Below are 12,000 nucleotides of genomic sequence, written 5' to 3' on the forward strand. Positions count from 1 at the left end.
AGAGACGCTTTTGATTATCTCAATGCAGTAAAATGGAAAAAGAAATATTAAGCAATGGGATTAGGAAACTCATACTTAAGATTAATTTGACATATAATCACAACTTATTCCCCATGCATAAAAATCATGCTACCTATCGAAATTGCACAAAAAAGATTACGAGACAAGTTAAGGAAACATGTTCTAACTAGCAATCTAGGATCCACCGGTAATACTCCCATTGAAAATCTCTATAGTATCACCCTGCCCAACTTGATGCCACCGAAACGACCTGTCGTCCTCCATCACATTCTGCTTATAGATGAAGAAGTAGCTCTCTTGTGGCAAATGAAAGTGTAGCCTTTGGTGCAACTTCTGAAGCTCCTTTCTTAGCTCCCCTACATTATCTGATGGGTTCATTTCCACCGGAATTTTCTTCGTCCCGCACTTGGGCAACACCATCAGCTTTAACTTATTCCTTGACACCGCCACACCCGCACCCCCGGTACCACCCATTGCCACCGGTGAAGCCACCGCTGCCACTGCCGTTGGGGACGGTCTCAAGCTCACCTCGATCTCCGCATTGTCTGAAAGCTCATAATCACGTAAGGAACGATGATCTTGCAACTCATTGCCAAGTGAATGGAGCACCAAACGACCAACTGGGACAGCTTGATCCATCGCTTGAATTTTTTCTTTTAGTTTTGTAACGGTGTCGTTTATGTCCATTTCAACAGGGACATGCATTTTGGATGTGGGGATCTTCACGTTGAGCTGGATTTTATTGGAGGGCGACGAGTCTTCCACCTTGACATTGTTGTTGTTGTTGGTGGTGGTGGGTTTTTCGGATTCGGAGGCAACGATGAGTTGAACGTGAGAGTTGTTGAGGATCTCACAGTAGGCAACGTCTTTGTCGTCTTCAAGGACTTGGCCATTGAAGACAAGGGTTTGGTGGGGAACAGAAATGCCTTGGTATTTCTGGACCTTTTCTTTGATCTCCAGGACTGTGTCAAAGTAACCCACTTCAATGGTGAAGGATCTTCCTCTTTGGGGCTCAAAGATCACATCCATTTTCAATTTGTTCTTCTGTTTGTGTGTGTATATATGTGTGCACGTAAAAGGGTGGCATAAATGAGTTGTAACTGTATCCGATTTGCATGTTGTTTTTAAAACTTAAAGGGATTCAAATTCTGGATTAATTAGAAAGAATCAAAGAACGTTATCCATTTATTATGCAATCTCGGATTTTCAGGTTTTAATCTTTCAAGGCTGTTGTTATCTACTTCCCCCCTCCTCCCTGCTCAAATCATTTCAAATTAAATTGTATCAATATAATTATTTCGGTTTAAATGCACTTAAAATATTATTAAAGACGGTCCTGCAAAAAATTAGAGTAAAAAACTTCGAAATTGAAAAATAAAAAATATATTTATATATATTGTGTACACGTGATTTTGAAGATTTATTCAGTCAAAGAAATTAATTACCTGTGGTTCCTTATTCCTCTTCTTTTCAACTTCTGATTACATTGATTTAAGGCAGATCATCGGAATAAACAGGTCGGTATAAGTTTGATGAGTAGATTAAGAACGTGTTTGGTATTTTCATTTTTATTTTTTTTAAACCGCGTCGTTGAAGCCTAAACCTGTTTCTGCAATTTTGTCAGCTATGAGCCTTAGAAAGGAAGAAGGGGAACACAAAAGCTCAACATGCTTGAAATTAGAATTAAACAGAATGAGCTGACGAAAAATAAATAAGTACATGGTAGTCAAATAAACACAAAACTTCATGACTCTTGAGTAGCATAGAGCTGAACATGTCGCGGCCAAACTTGACCATAAACATCTTTCTTGTTATACCGCCGGTCCCAAGACCAAGGCACATCTGCTAAGGAGATGAGATGAAAAGACATAAGATGAATGAAATATGCGAATGGAAGGGTAATATAAATGTAAGAAACAGCAAGTTGACTGACCTTCAGTGGTGTATGGTTGGGGAGGGAGTTCATAAGGCACAGGCAATTTGATTACTTCAGATGATGAATCTGAATTCCTGTTTCCATGCCAATTCAGAGTCACAAGTGTTGTTCTCGATGCTTCCGAAGACTCTGGCCGTCCGCATTTATCCTGAAACTCGAAGGAATTAATGTCTTTCTACTTTAATTTTGTTCCATTTTCTTCCTTTATGTTAATCTCTCAAGTGTGATACTAATAAAGTATTTAAGTAGCGTGTGTAAAACGGTCAGCATGTAGCTGTTACCTCTGACGGAACCCCATTACTGGTACAAGAAAATCCAGAACTGCATGTTTTAAACGGCAGAAACAGCACTCCAAGCTGTAATGAGCCACGCAAGGTGAATTAAACATACAGAACCAAAGCTTTGGTAGGAGCAGAGTATAGCCACAAGACAAATAATTTGTAGAGAATGGGCAATATATATAAAGACATATTCAATTGAAATATATCGTTTGATGTATTGACATCCTCTAGGTCCTCGTATGATTTAGGACCTGCAGTAGCTCGTATTTGAAAAGCTTGACAAATTTCCCAACTCGGATGAACATCTCGAGTAAACCTCACAACAATGTATCTTCAACTGAGAAACTAACCTCATAAGAACGGATCATCAACTGTGAATTATTCTTCTGGAGAGCTCCCCAGGCAGCCTTGCTAAGATTTGCTGAAGTTAGCAAGAACCAACTGTTGGGACAAGGTAGAAATTCACAGTTACTGCTCAAAATTGACTATGAAGGGTATGCTACTAAACATTCTAAAAACATAAACCCAGAAAAACACAATCAATAGGGTCGGAGATGAACTCTTACGCAAGTTTTTGACCATTGTAACGAGTGTATGTCTTTATATGTGGCATTGCACGACTGAAATGAAAAGGCAGAACTGTTAATATCAATTTATAGGATAACAGAAAAAAATGAAAATAAAAGACAATATGTGTGCGGGTCTTTCTGCACAACAATTAATCAGTTTCTTTAGTCAGATTTTCTAGAAATTTTCCACCTAAGCATTTCAGGGTCAAATATTTCACTAGAGAAAGAGAGAGCGAGACCAGCGGCCAGTATGGCGTGCCATCCATCTTGCCCAGTACTTTCTCAAGAAGTCTTTCTCCACATTCTTTTGTGGACTTGGAACCGCATTTCCAGCCGCATAACCCTGGCAAAGAGTGTAACCCACAAAAAAGCAGCATTCACTTATAAGGTGCACAAATGAAAGCAAGATGCAGAATATATAATCTAAGTTACAACGCACATTCAAAGATTACGTGATAGACAGATGACTCTTTTGCCAGTTAATTGCTGAATTACCCCTATATAGTATTTCATTTAAATATGTCCAACATTCCAACCGTTTTGAAGAAATTGTATATCCCAAACCCAACTACATGAGGTCTATTGAGATTTATCCAGGTAAGGTCTTTTGGATTTCTTGCCCATGGTAAAAACCTATAAACTTTGTGGAAGATGACCATATAATAGTAAAGCAAGGTCTATTGGAAAAGGTTCACAACAATGACCTACTTGATAGTACCTCTAGAGAGCATCTGACATCTTCTACTGTAGGCCATATTATAAGTGGCTCCCCAGGACCGAGGGGAGTTCTATCGTCTGATAAACCTGACGACATTGAAGACGCAAGCTCAGCCATCCACTTCTCATCCAAAGATCCTAGGGAGGAGAACTGCAAAAAAGCAAAGATCCAACATAATTAGAAAGCTAGCTCAAAATTAGATTTGCTTTACTACTATTTATTTTTACATTCCACAAAGCAAAGCACTCGACAGCATAAAGTTTACCGCATTAGTCATTATTCCATTCTATATATCATGCAAGTAAAGAGACCAATAGATGAAAATCAATCGAAAATGCTAAGTCACGAATCCCAAAAAATTGGACAGAAATCAAATGCAATATATCTATACTGATAGGTACAGAATCTTGGAGTAAACACATTGCTCAATTTTTGCACCTAATCAAAGAAAAGCACTCAGCATTGACATCATACATTATATGAGTCAACCGCTTGTGTCCCTGTACCTGATAAGCAAGAGGAGATTTCTGAAACTCTTTATCAAAAGTGCACTCCTGGAGAATAGTGCGTAGCTTCATGTGTCCCCACTTTTTCATGTTCGTACTCGTATGATATCCAGGGACAGATGCAATTAACCTCACCTGAAAATTATACACATGGACGAAGATACTAACTTTGACATTATACAATCCCCAACAAAACAAAACCAATATATATATAAAGTTCAAGGAATAGAAAACACACTGCTGCATTGCTGTAATCAAACTTCTTGAAAAATGACGGATTGATTTTGAAGCTTCCCAAGTTAGGAAAATTAACAGAAAACTCGGGCCACTGTTGACAGTCAACCAACAAGATGAAGATTATTACGTTAAATTTGAATTAGCATCTTTAAAAATCAAAACTAGAGATATAAGGTAACAAAAAGGCAAGAAAACCAAAACAATAAATAAAATCAACCAATGATCCACATAAATTGTTATATTAATACCTTAAGTGCACTGAGATAATCAATTAAGTCATTTTCAAATCCGCATCCTTTGCTTGGATTATTTTGATCTTTCCATGGAAAATCTTGCATCCACAAACCTTGGCTTTTGTTGTTCCAGTCAACAAATATTAAGTTTGCTGTGTGTACAATAATTCTCACTCCTCGAGGATACACAAGAAGCATGGCCTTGGAATGGTGCGTCCCAAATGAAATGGGCAATGGTGGTTTGTGTAGAATCCAATTTGCAGGCTTCTTTCTCTAAAATTAGAGGTAACAACTTAAGGTCCAGGTTCCGGAAGAAAGCATAACATAGACAGAGATTAGGCATAAATAGAAATAATTCAGACCTTCATATAATCCAGTGTACCATCACCCTCACCATGAATAACCAAGACATGCGGGACTTTTGCAATTTTTGGGCATGCTAAAGTGGGAAGGGAAAGAAAAATAAAACAATCAGAAGCAATCAGGGAAGAACAGAAAGGATGCAACCATGAAATAGCTTATGCATGACGCAAAAGTAATATGCCATCAACCAGATTCAGAATATGCACAAAACAAAAAATATTTCTACAGGAAACACAATCAAGATGACAAGAACAACATACCAGGTATCAACCAATCGATGTCTACCATGTAATTTGAAAGGATAGCCACGACAATATCCCCCTACATCAACAAAAATAAAAAATCGAAGTAAATTAAATTCCCATCCAAAACCAAATATTCATAAAGTCAATCAATTTCTTCCAGAACGTTTGCATGCTGAATATGAACCTCATGCGTGCACTATTCATGCTAAACATGAGCTAAAGCTTAAAAATACTTCCACAAACAAATTGCCGCATCGAGCACACTGCATATGGAACCAACAAGTTGTTCCTTACAACAGGGTACAATGGTTACCTGAATCACGTCCCCTATAGAAACACAAGAGGTATTTGCCCATTGGGGAAGTCCTTGCACATTCAAAAGCCGAAAGGTCTGTGTTATTTTATCATTAGGAACACGAAAATGCTGTATGGCCTCCACTTGACCGCCATCTCTCTCAGACTGCAAATTCCCACGATTCTCAGCCCGCAAGCTGCTTCCTTCCACTTCAGCCTTCAAAGTCCAAAGTCGATAAAGAAAGCATTTTGTTAGCCTCTCAAAATCACATTTTCCATAATCATCAACAGCAGTTTAATCAATCAAACTATTTAAAATCAAAAGAGGGACACCTTAAAACTTGTATTGGAACCTTTCTCTTGGAGCACTAGCTGACGTGACCGTTTTTGGCTCAGCTCCTCAACTTCAGCACCCTTTCCTCTATCGTTTGAACCCCTCTTATGGTTATGGACACCATGCGCATCTGCATTTTCGTTACCAGACAGTGTCTTATACTTGAAAAGATAATGCCCCGGAATTAGCTCTATAACATCACCATGGTGTATAGTCGCATTGTCTTTGGGAAACAATTTCTTCCTAGTATTCTCCGATTTAACAACAATGGGATTGGTTCCCTCCTATAATTGCAATATTAACGTTAGCAATCTATCTACTTCGGTTAAACAGTGGACTGGTTTGGAGGTTTAATTACGGAATTACCACGGCCAAAACGGCGGAAGCATCAGGAGACGCAGTGAGAGTGAGGTGCTTGCGGCTAAGTCTTTTGTCGGAGAGGGAAGCTGTGGTGTGGCGGCCGATGTAATTTGGACCTTGGTTGAGGGGTATATTGGGGATTGAAGTGTCTTCCTCTAGCTTGTCGTTGAGGGGAACCAAATATCCTATCTGCAAAGAGCAAACATAAACATCTGCATCAGTAAAAATAAAATGATAGGTGGGAATTAGAAAGGGGTAAAAGGGTAAGGGAGGGACCAGAAGGCGAGGCATTGGTGCATGAGAGTGGCGAGAGATATGTGGAGGAGCGAAGAGGAGATGGGTAGATTTTACCGTTCAAGTCTTGAAGACAATGGAAGTGGAAAGCTGAAGAACAGTGAGAAAAGCTTGAAGCTTGAGAGAGATCATTTTGACTCGGTGGGGAAGAAGAACTGAGAGAGAGAAGCACGAATGTTGGCAAATTTGGAGGCAGCTCTCGGAAAATTGTGTGCTGTTTCTGTTTAGAAATTCGTCACATGACACTGATGACTTGTTGTTGGGCTCTTTGTTCATAAGCCCAACTTCATTTTGGGCCCTCTTTGTCAGGTCTCATAGGACCAAATACATTTTGACCCAGCTTAATTATCAATAGTCTCGCCGGACGGCTATACTATTATTAAAACTCGTATAGCCGCACGGCTATACTATTTTTACACGGGGTCACCTATTCGCAAGGAGCGTTAGGCGGGTCCCATTTTTAATTTGTTTAAAATTATAAATCGTATAGCCGCACGGCTATACTACGTTTTTTATTTTTAAAATAGTATAGCCGGCGGCTCTACTTTTTTTACACGTGGGCTTCTATTCGCAAGGAGCTAGGCGGGTCCCCCTTTTTTATTTTTATAAAAATTATAAATAGTAGAGCCGGTTGGCTATACTATGGATTTTTTTAATAAAAAGCGTATCGCCGTGCTATACCATTTTGGACACGTGGGCGCTAACCACTAAGCGCTGGGCGGGTCGTCCTTTTTTAATTTTTTATAAATAGTACACGGTTTTTGTTGTTAAAAAATTGTATAGCCGCTTGGCTATACTACGACCTTTTTTTAAAAAATATTATAGCCGCCCGGCTATCCTATTTTTGACACGTAATCACTAGCGGATCTTTCTTTTTATTCAGTCTTTTAATTATAGGTATAGTTTTTTGTTTCTTTACTTTTATACAAATTTATAAATAAACTCCTGTTTATACCAAAATGAACAGCCAATAAACATTTGACACGTGGACCAAGCTGGAGCTATGGGAGCCTTCGGCATCTTACCTACCGATCGCTCTATTAGGGCAACCTTGGCATCCGGAACACGTGGCAGTCTCACAATCAATGTCCACAGTCTCCACATCGAAACTCTAAACAAAATGCACACCTCCCAAGGCCTATAAAAGAGGGCAACCATCTCAGCTTGGAGGTAATCAATCAGAACTAACGGCATACGCCTATTGATCTGTAGTTCAAACTTACTAAATCCGTACTTACTTAAGCATCGGAGAGCCTTCGGCCGGTATCACACCGGTACCTAGGACTTACCGAGTGTTTGCTATCTTACATGTATAACTTACTACCGAAGTCATAGCATACCGAAGGTAACGAAATCACTAAGTTGCGCGAGAAAGTGCAGAACCATTTTTCTGCGTCAACAAACCCAATCATAGACATGTATTTATAAAAAAGCCCAAACATTATTTAAACATAGAAACACACCCAAAATCTACAATTGTATATTTTTTGGGTGTGTTTATAAATGAGTTTTGAGTGTGTGTAATGATGAATTTTGGGTGTGTTTATAAAGTGTTTTGGGTGTTGAGTTTTTTTTATAATTTCAGCCCCCATTTTGGGTGTTTTAGTGAAACTCCCTAATAATAAAATGAAAGCATGCAATTCCCCTACTTGGTGGATATTCAACTTGACATTGGGTATAGCCGCTCGTTTTTTATTTTTATAAAAAGAGTATAGCCACCCGGCTATACTATTTTTGACACGTAATCACTAGCTGATCCTCCTTTTTTAGTTTTTTAATTATAGATTAGTATAGCCGCCCGGCTATACTACGGTTTTTTGTTTCTCTACTTTGTAAGTAGTATACTCGAGCGGCTATACCCAATGTCAAGTTGAATATCCGCCAAGTAGGGGAATTGCATGCTTTCATTTTATTATTATTATTTTTTTCAAACTTACTGTGTCTTCCAAGCTAATCGGAATTTCTACACAAAGAACGTTTGTTGTAACACCAACTATTACACAAATAATTAATCCATATACAATCAATGAGCATCAAATGGGAATTAAAAAGTCGTGAGTTCAACGATGATTTTACCTCAAAGTCGCATATACGTACGTAGTAGTGTTTGTTATATAAATTATCCATATAATGAATCCCAACAAAAGAATCCATATCAACTTCGCCTTATAACTTTCCTCTGTAAAGGTTACAGAATACAATTTGCTAATATTTTGCAACTAGAGTCCTAATACCCTGCCTTCCATCCACCACTCAGCTATTTCAACAAAAATATGGGTTAACTCTTCCATGTATTGGTCTAATTTACCAAAAAGTGTCTTGTCGGTATTTCGAGAACATGAGGTAGCATGGGCAACAAAATTTGCTACCTTCTGCGCTTGGATTCTTTTCGCATCTCAGCAAGGTAGTTCTCCAAGTTCGATTTTTCCCATAAACGTTTATGAATAAGATCTTCCTTTCTTGAGTCGTCTGAAAAACAAACCAATAAACAATTGGGAACAATAAGTATGAAGAACCTTTAGGGTGTGTGTGACTCTGCAGGAGAGCATGCAGAGTCTGGAACTCGCAACTCAAAACCATAATTACTTTATCAATTAAGATCTGAGGTTGCAGCATCTTGTATGGAAGGTTTTGTGTAGGTTCATGGTGAAAGGTTAAAGCTTAAAACAAATAAAGTATGAAATAGTTGGTGCTCAGACATCCATCCCCCTTCACCCCGCAGTGATCTAATGGGATCGAAAGTTAATGACCCTCTTTCTCTGTTAAATCCATATATCAAGCCCCATTAACCTTGACCAAATTCATAATGCCAATATAAGGAAAAAAAAACCCCTAAAATTTAAAGTTATATACCAAGATTTCTCCATGCATCAAGAGGCGCATTAAGGGATCTCTGTGTCAGGTAGGAGGCATCATCCCATGAATATGGTGCTTGTTTCACCTTGTATCTCCAGAACCAACAGCCACACCATAATAATAGCTGGATCAACAAGAAAAAGAGTTAACATTACAGTAATAGTTAACGTAAAATCATCAATTCCATACACTACTAGATAGACAAGAAAAAGAGTGGAATATATCAAGCATAAAGTACACCCATGGCCATTATTGGTTAGTACTGCTTATTTTAAACTTCAGCATACCTTGCCAATAGTGTAGGGTAGGAGTATGAAGCGGACAACAAGAAGATCCCACATGGAGGGCTGTTCAGCTCCCTTAATCTGCAACTCGAGTTCGTTGCCGAGATCTTCCCCCACTTTCCTATGAAAAAAACATCCGCCTTTCTTAACGACAAATTCAGAATCATAGAATGCAATTCCATGTACAATTGATTAATCCTCATGGATACATTATCAATTTTTTACAACCATGCATTTCATTATTTCTCTTTGAAAATGACTAAGAATTCATACTTGTTCATCTGCTTGTTACTCTTCTTCTTATTTGTAGTCCCCCCACTACGCTCAAGTTCCAAAGCCCGTAGTCTATTTTTGTAAGCAGGAGTCTTCTTGACCATGTCGACAGCCTACATAGACATGAAACATCAAAAGTGTCACGAATGATATGCATTAGCAAGTCCTGTAAGAATCCACTAGAGTATACATGAGTCCTTATCATACTAAAAACATTTGCCATTGCAATAGCTATAGTACACTCCAAGAATACAACAAGGTAGACAATAAAATCTAGATTTGGGAGTGATGTCGGCAGTCAGGACATGTGTACCAAAGGCATGTTGTGCAACTTGTTTAAGCCATAGAGTGACATCTGCATTTCAAACATTACTGCTTTGATACTCTTATAAATGTAATGTACACATTATATTGATCTGCCACAGTACCTGATTATACCTTGTCCACTGATTTAGATACTGAAATGCTGAAAGAATCAAAAGAAGGCCAACCAGGACAGCACGAGGATCCTAGAATGCAGATACACAAACAGTTTTAGAAACAAATACATGAAATTGGAGCTTAACCTATCAACTCGCAGAATTGTTTCTGAACCAGACAGAATATTAAGTTATGATTTGAACAATGAAAACTCTCTCACCGTCTTGTGACCGTAATATGCTTGATAGTAGCGGGCTGTATTGTAAAATACCTAACAAGCAAAATACACAGCAACCTTATTATCTTTCACAAATATCTAAGCTCAAAGAATATGGAATCTTAACAACTGGAAGCTCACATTACCCATATAAATTGAAAAATACAGCATAATACTTACAAGAATTTTCTTCTTTCATGCAATCTCAATTCTTAAGTCCACGAAAATCGATAGAAAGGTTTCCAATTTACTTTTTAGCCTTTAATTCAATGTTCACTCAGTAGTTTATATATTTTACCTCCTCCGGATGTGCAATGGCGTAATCATACTGCTCCCGAGTGGCCTCGTCCTTCAGAATCTACAATTTAGCAAATTAAACTCCATCATCACTAGCACATGACAGCAAATGAAAGTCTAAAATAGCAATTGCATTCGAATCAATTTCCAAATTTGGCATCATTTCCTACAAAATTACATGATCCCAAGTACCTCATAAGCATTGGCAACTTTAACAAACAGCTTTTTCGATTCCGGATCCGGATTTTTATCCGGGTGACTGAGAATAAAACACCAACATGTCAAAGAAATAATAAAAATCTTGATTTAATAATTTCAGAGTAATTTACAAAGTGAAAAATGGTGCAGACTCACTGTTTCAAGGAGAGCTTGTAATAAGCTTTCTTGATCTCCGAAGAATTCGCGCTCTGCGTAACCCTAGAGAAGCAGGTGAAAATGTTAAGTAAATATGCGATCAAGAGAGGGGTAATTTGGGAAGCAGTGGGAAACTTATGAGGGAGAGGAGCGGAGCTGACCCTAGGAGATCGTAGCAGTCATCCTCGTCGCAGTAGATGGCCGTCGACGTAGTGATGAGATGGCACAGCATTAGAGCTGAAACAACCGAGAACCACCGAATCGCTGCCGGTGGCGCCATGCTGTACCAACGGAGCTCTAGATTTCTCTGAAATCGTTTCCCGAGAATTGGAGGGTACTCTGCGTGAAGTGTTTTGAGGAAACCAACCAAAAAAACAAACAAACAAAAAAATATATGAAGGTGGTCAACAGATCTGCATTTCAAAAACTATTAGCCGTCGGATTTGCATAAACTCATCTTTGTATAGATGAGTAAACGACGTGTCGCTGTGTGAGAGTTGGCTCGGTTTGACCGCGACTTTGCTTTTCTTTTTGGAGAGTATTTTCCTTTTTGTTTTTGGCAATAGTGACATTCAAAATTTCAAATACAATACAACTTTTTTTTTCTTTTCCAAAGTTAGAAAGGTAAAGGGGGGAAATTCACACATATGAGTATCATAGGAGCTTGAACTCTCAGGACCATTTGGGCGTACACCAAAAATTTGGGCCAATTCAATTAACACTACATTGATATATACCATTAAATTGCAGCTACATGTTAAGAAAAAAAAACTATTTCTTAAAGCTTTCCTACCCGAGGTTCTATGTTTAGTTCCCTTTCTCTTAATATCACTTGTATATATTTCTTTTAGAAGATGGAATACTATTTCTAAAGTTCACTTGGAGTTGGAGCGAGTTAAGGCTTTTAC

General features: G+C 38.4%; 3 protein-coding genes across 5 annotated transcripts; all 3 read right to left on the reverse strand.

Moving 5' to 3' along the window:
- Positions 1 to 127: 127 nt before the first annotated feature.
- On the reverse strand, positions 128 to 1,167 carry LOC103324494 (ubiquitin-like protein-NEDD8-like protein RUB3). The gene has a single exon (XM_008226559.2). It carries the CDS (start codon positions 1,048 to 1,050, stop codon positions 196 to 198), a length of 855 nt encoding a protein of 284 aa, XP_008224781.2. The 5' UTR covers positions 1,051 to 1,167; the 3' UTR covers positions 128 to 195.
- A 504-nt stretch (positions 1,168 to 1,671) lies between these two features.
- On the reverse strand, positions 1,672 to 6,612 carry TDP1 (tyrosyl-DNA phosphodiesterase-like protein). 3 transcript variants are annotated; one of them, XR_513590.2, is made up of 16 exons: positions 6,374 to 6,611; positions 6,104 to 6,286; positions 5,737 to 6,021; positions 5,423 to 5,620; positions 5,125 to 5,185; positions 4,864 to 4,940; positions 4,517 to 4,774; positions 4,270 to 4,359; positions 4,032 to 4,166; positions 3,516 to 3,675; positions 3,047 to 3,150; positions 2,805 to 2,858; positions 2,589 to 2,679; positions 2,239 to 2,313; positions 1,955 to 2,105; positions 1,672 to 1,863 (listed from the first exon to the last, which is right to left on the reverse strand). XR_513590.2 is itself a non-coding variant. In XM_008226558.2 (16 exons), exons 1-16 carry the CDS (start codon positions 6,386 to 6,388, stop codon positions 1,766 to 1,768), a joined length of 2,025 nt encoding a protein of 674 aa, XP_008224780.2. In that variant the 5' UTR covers positions 6,389 to 6,612; the 3' UTR covers positions 1,672 to 1,765. The 3 variants fall into 3 exon arrangements, 2 of the variants coding, with proteins under 2 accessions (XP_008224780.2, XP_008224779.2); XM_008226558.2 differs by having other exon boundaries at positions 3,526 to 3,675; positions 6,374 to 6,612; XM_008226557.2 differs by having other exon boundaries at positions 1,672 to 1,866; positions 3,526 to 3,675; positions 6,374 to 6,612.
- A 1,849-nt stretch (positions 6,613 to 8,461) lies between these two features.
- Positions 8,462 to 11,476, reverse strand: LOC103324492 (Chaperone DnaJ-domain superfamily protein). The gene is made up of 10 exons (XM_008226556.3): positions 11,254 to 11,476; positions 11,093 to 11,155; positions 10,931 to 10,997; positions 10,740 to 10,799; positions 10,445 to 10,495; positions 10,233 to 10,313; positions 9,805 to 9,917; positions 9,535 to 9,652; positions 9,245 to 9,371; positions 8,462 to 8,860 (listed from the first exon to the last, which is right to left on the reverse strand). Exons 1-10 carry the CDS (start codon positions 11,370 to 11,372, stop codon positions 8,757 to 8,759), a joined length of 903 nt encoding a protein of 300 aa, XP_008224778.1. The 5' UTR covers positions 11,373 to 11,476; the 3' UTR covers positions 8,462 to 8,756.
- Positions 11,477 to 12,000: the final 524 nt, after the last annotated feature.

The sequence above is a fragment of the Prunus mume genome, linkage group LG3 (genome assembly GCF_029339155.1).
Source record: "Prunus mume cultivar Tortuosa linkage group LG3, ASM2933915v1, whole genome shotgun sequence".
Taxonomy (NCBI): domain Eukaryota; kingdom Viridiplantae; phylum Streptophyta; class Magnoliopsida; order Rosales; family Rosaceae; genus Prunus; species Prunus mume.

What these genes read in the sequence shown, in the direction of transcription:
- LOC103324494 (XM_008226559.2), bottom strand. Translation starts at nt 1,050, where the DNA reads ATGGATGTGATCTTTGAGCCCCAAAGAGGAAGATCCTTCACCATTGAA.
- LOC103324492 (XM_008226556.3), bottom strand. Translation starts at nt 11,372, where the DNA reads ATGGCGCCACCGGCAGCGATTCGGTGGTTCTCGGTTGTTTCAGCTCTA. An exon ending in CCATTGCACATCCGGAGGAG is followed by an intron (nt 10,496 to 10,739) that starts GTAAAATATATA and finishes TTTGCTTGTTAG; the next exon opens with GTATTTTACAATACAGCCCG. An exon ending in TGATGCATGGAGAAATCTTG is followed by an intron (nt 8,861 to 9,244) that starts GTATATAACTTT and finishes TTTGTTTTTCAG; the next exon opens with ACGACTCAAGAAAGGAAGAT.
- TDP1 (XM_008226557.2), bottom strand. An exon ending in GCACGCCATACTGGCCGCTG is followed by an intron (nt 2,859 to 3,046) that starts GTCTCGCTCTCT and finishes TTTTCATTTCAG; the next exon opens with TCGTGCAATGCCACATATAA. An exon ending in TACAATGGTCAAAAACTTGC is followed by an intron (nt 2,680 to 2,804) that starts GTAAGAGTTCAT and finishes TTGTCCCAACAG; the next exon opens with TTGGTTCTTGCTAACTTCAG.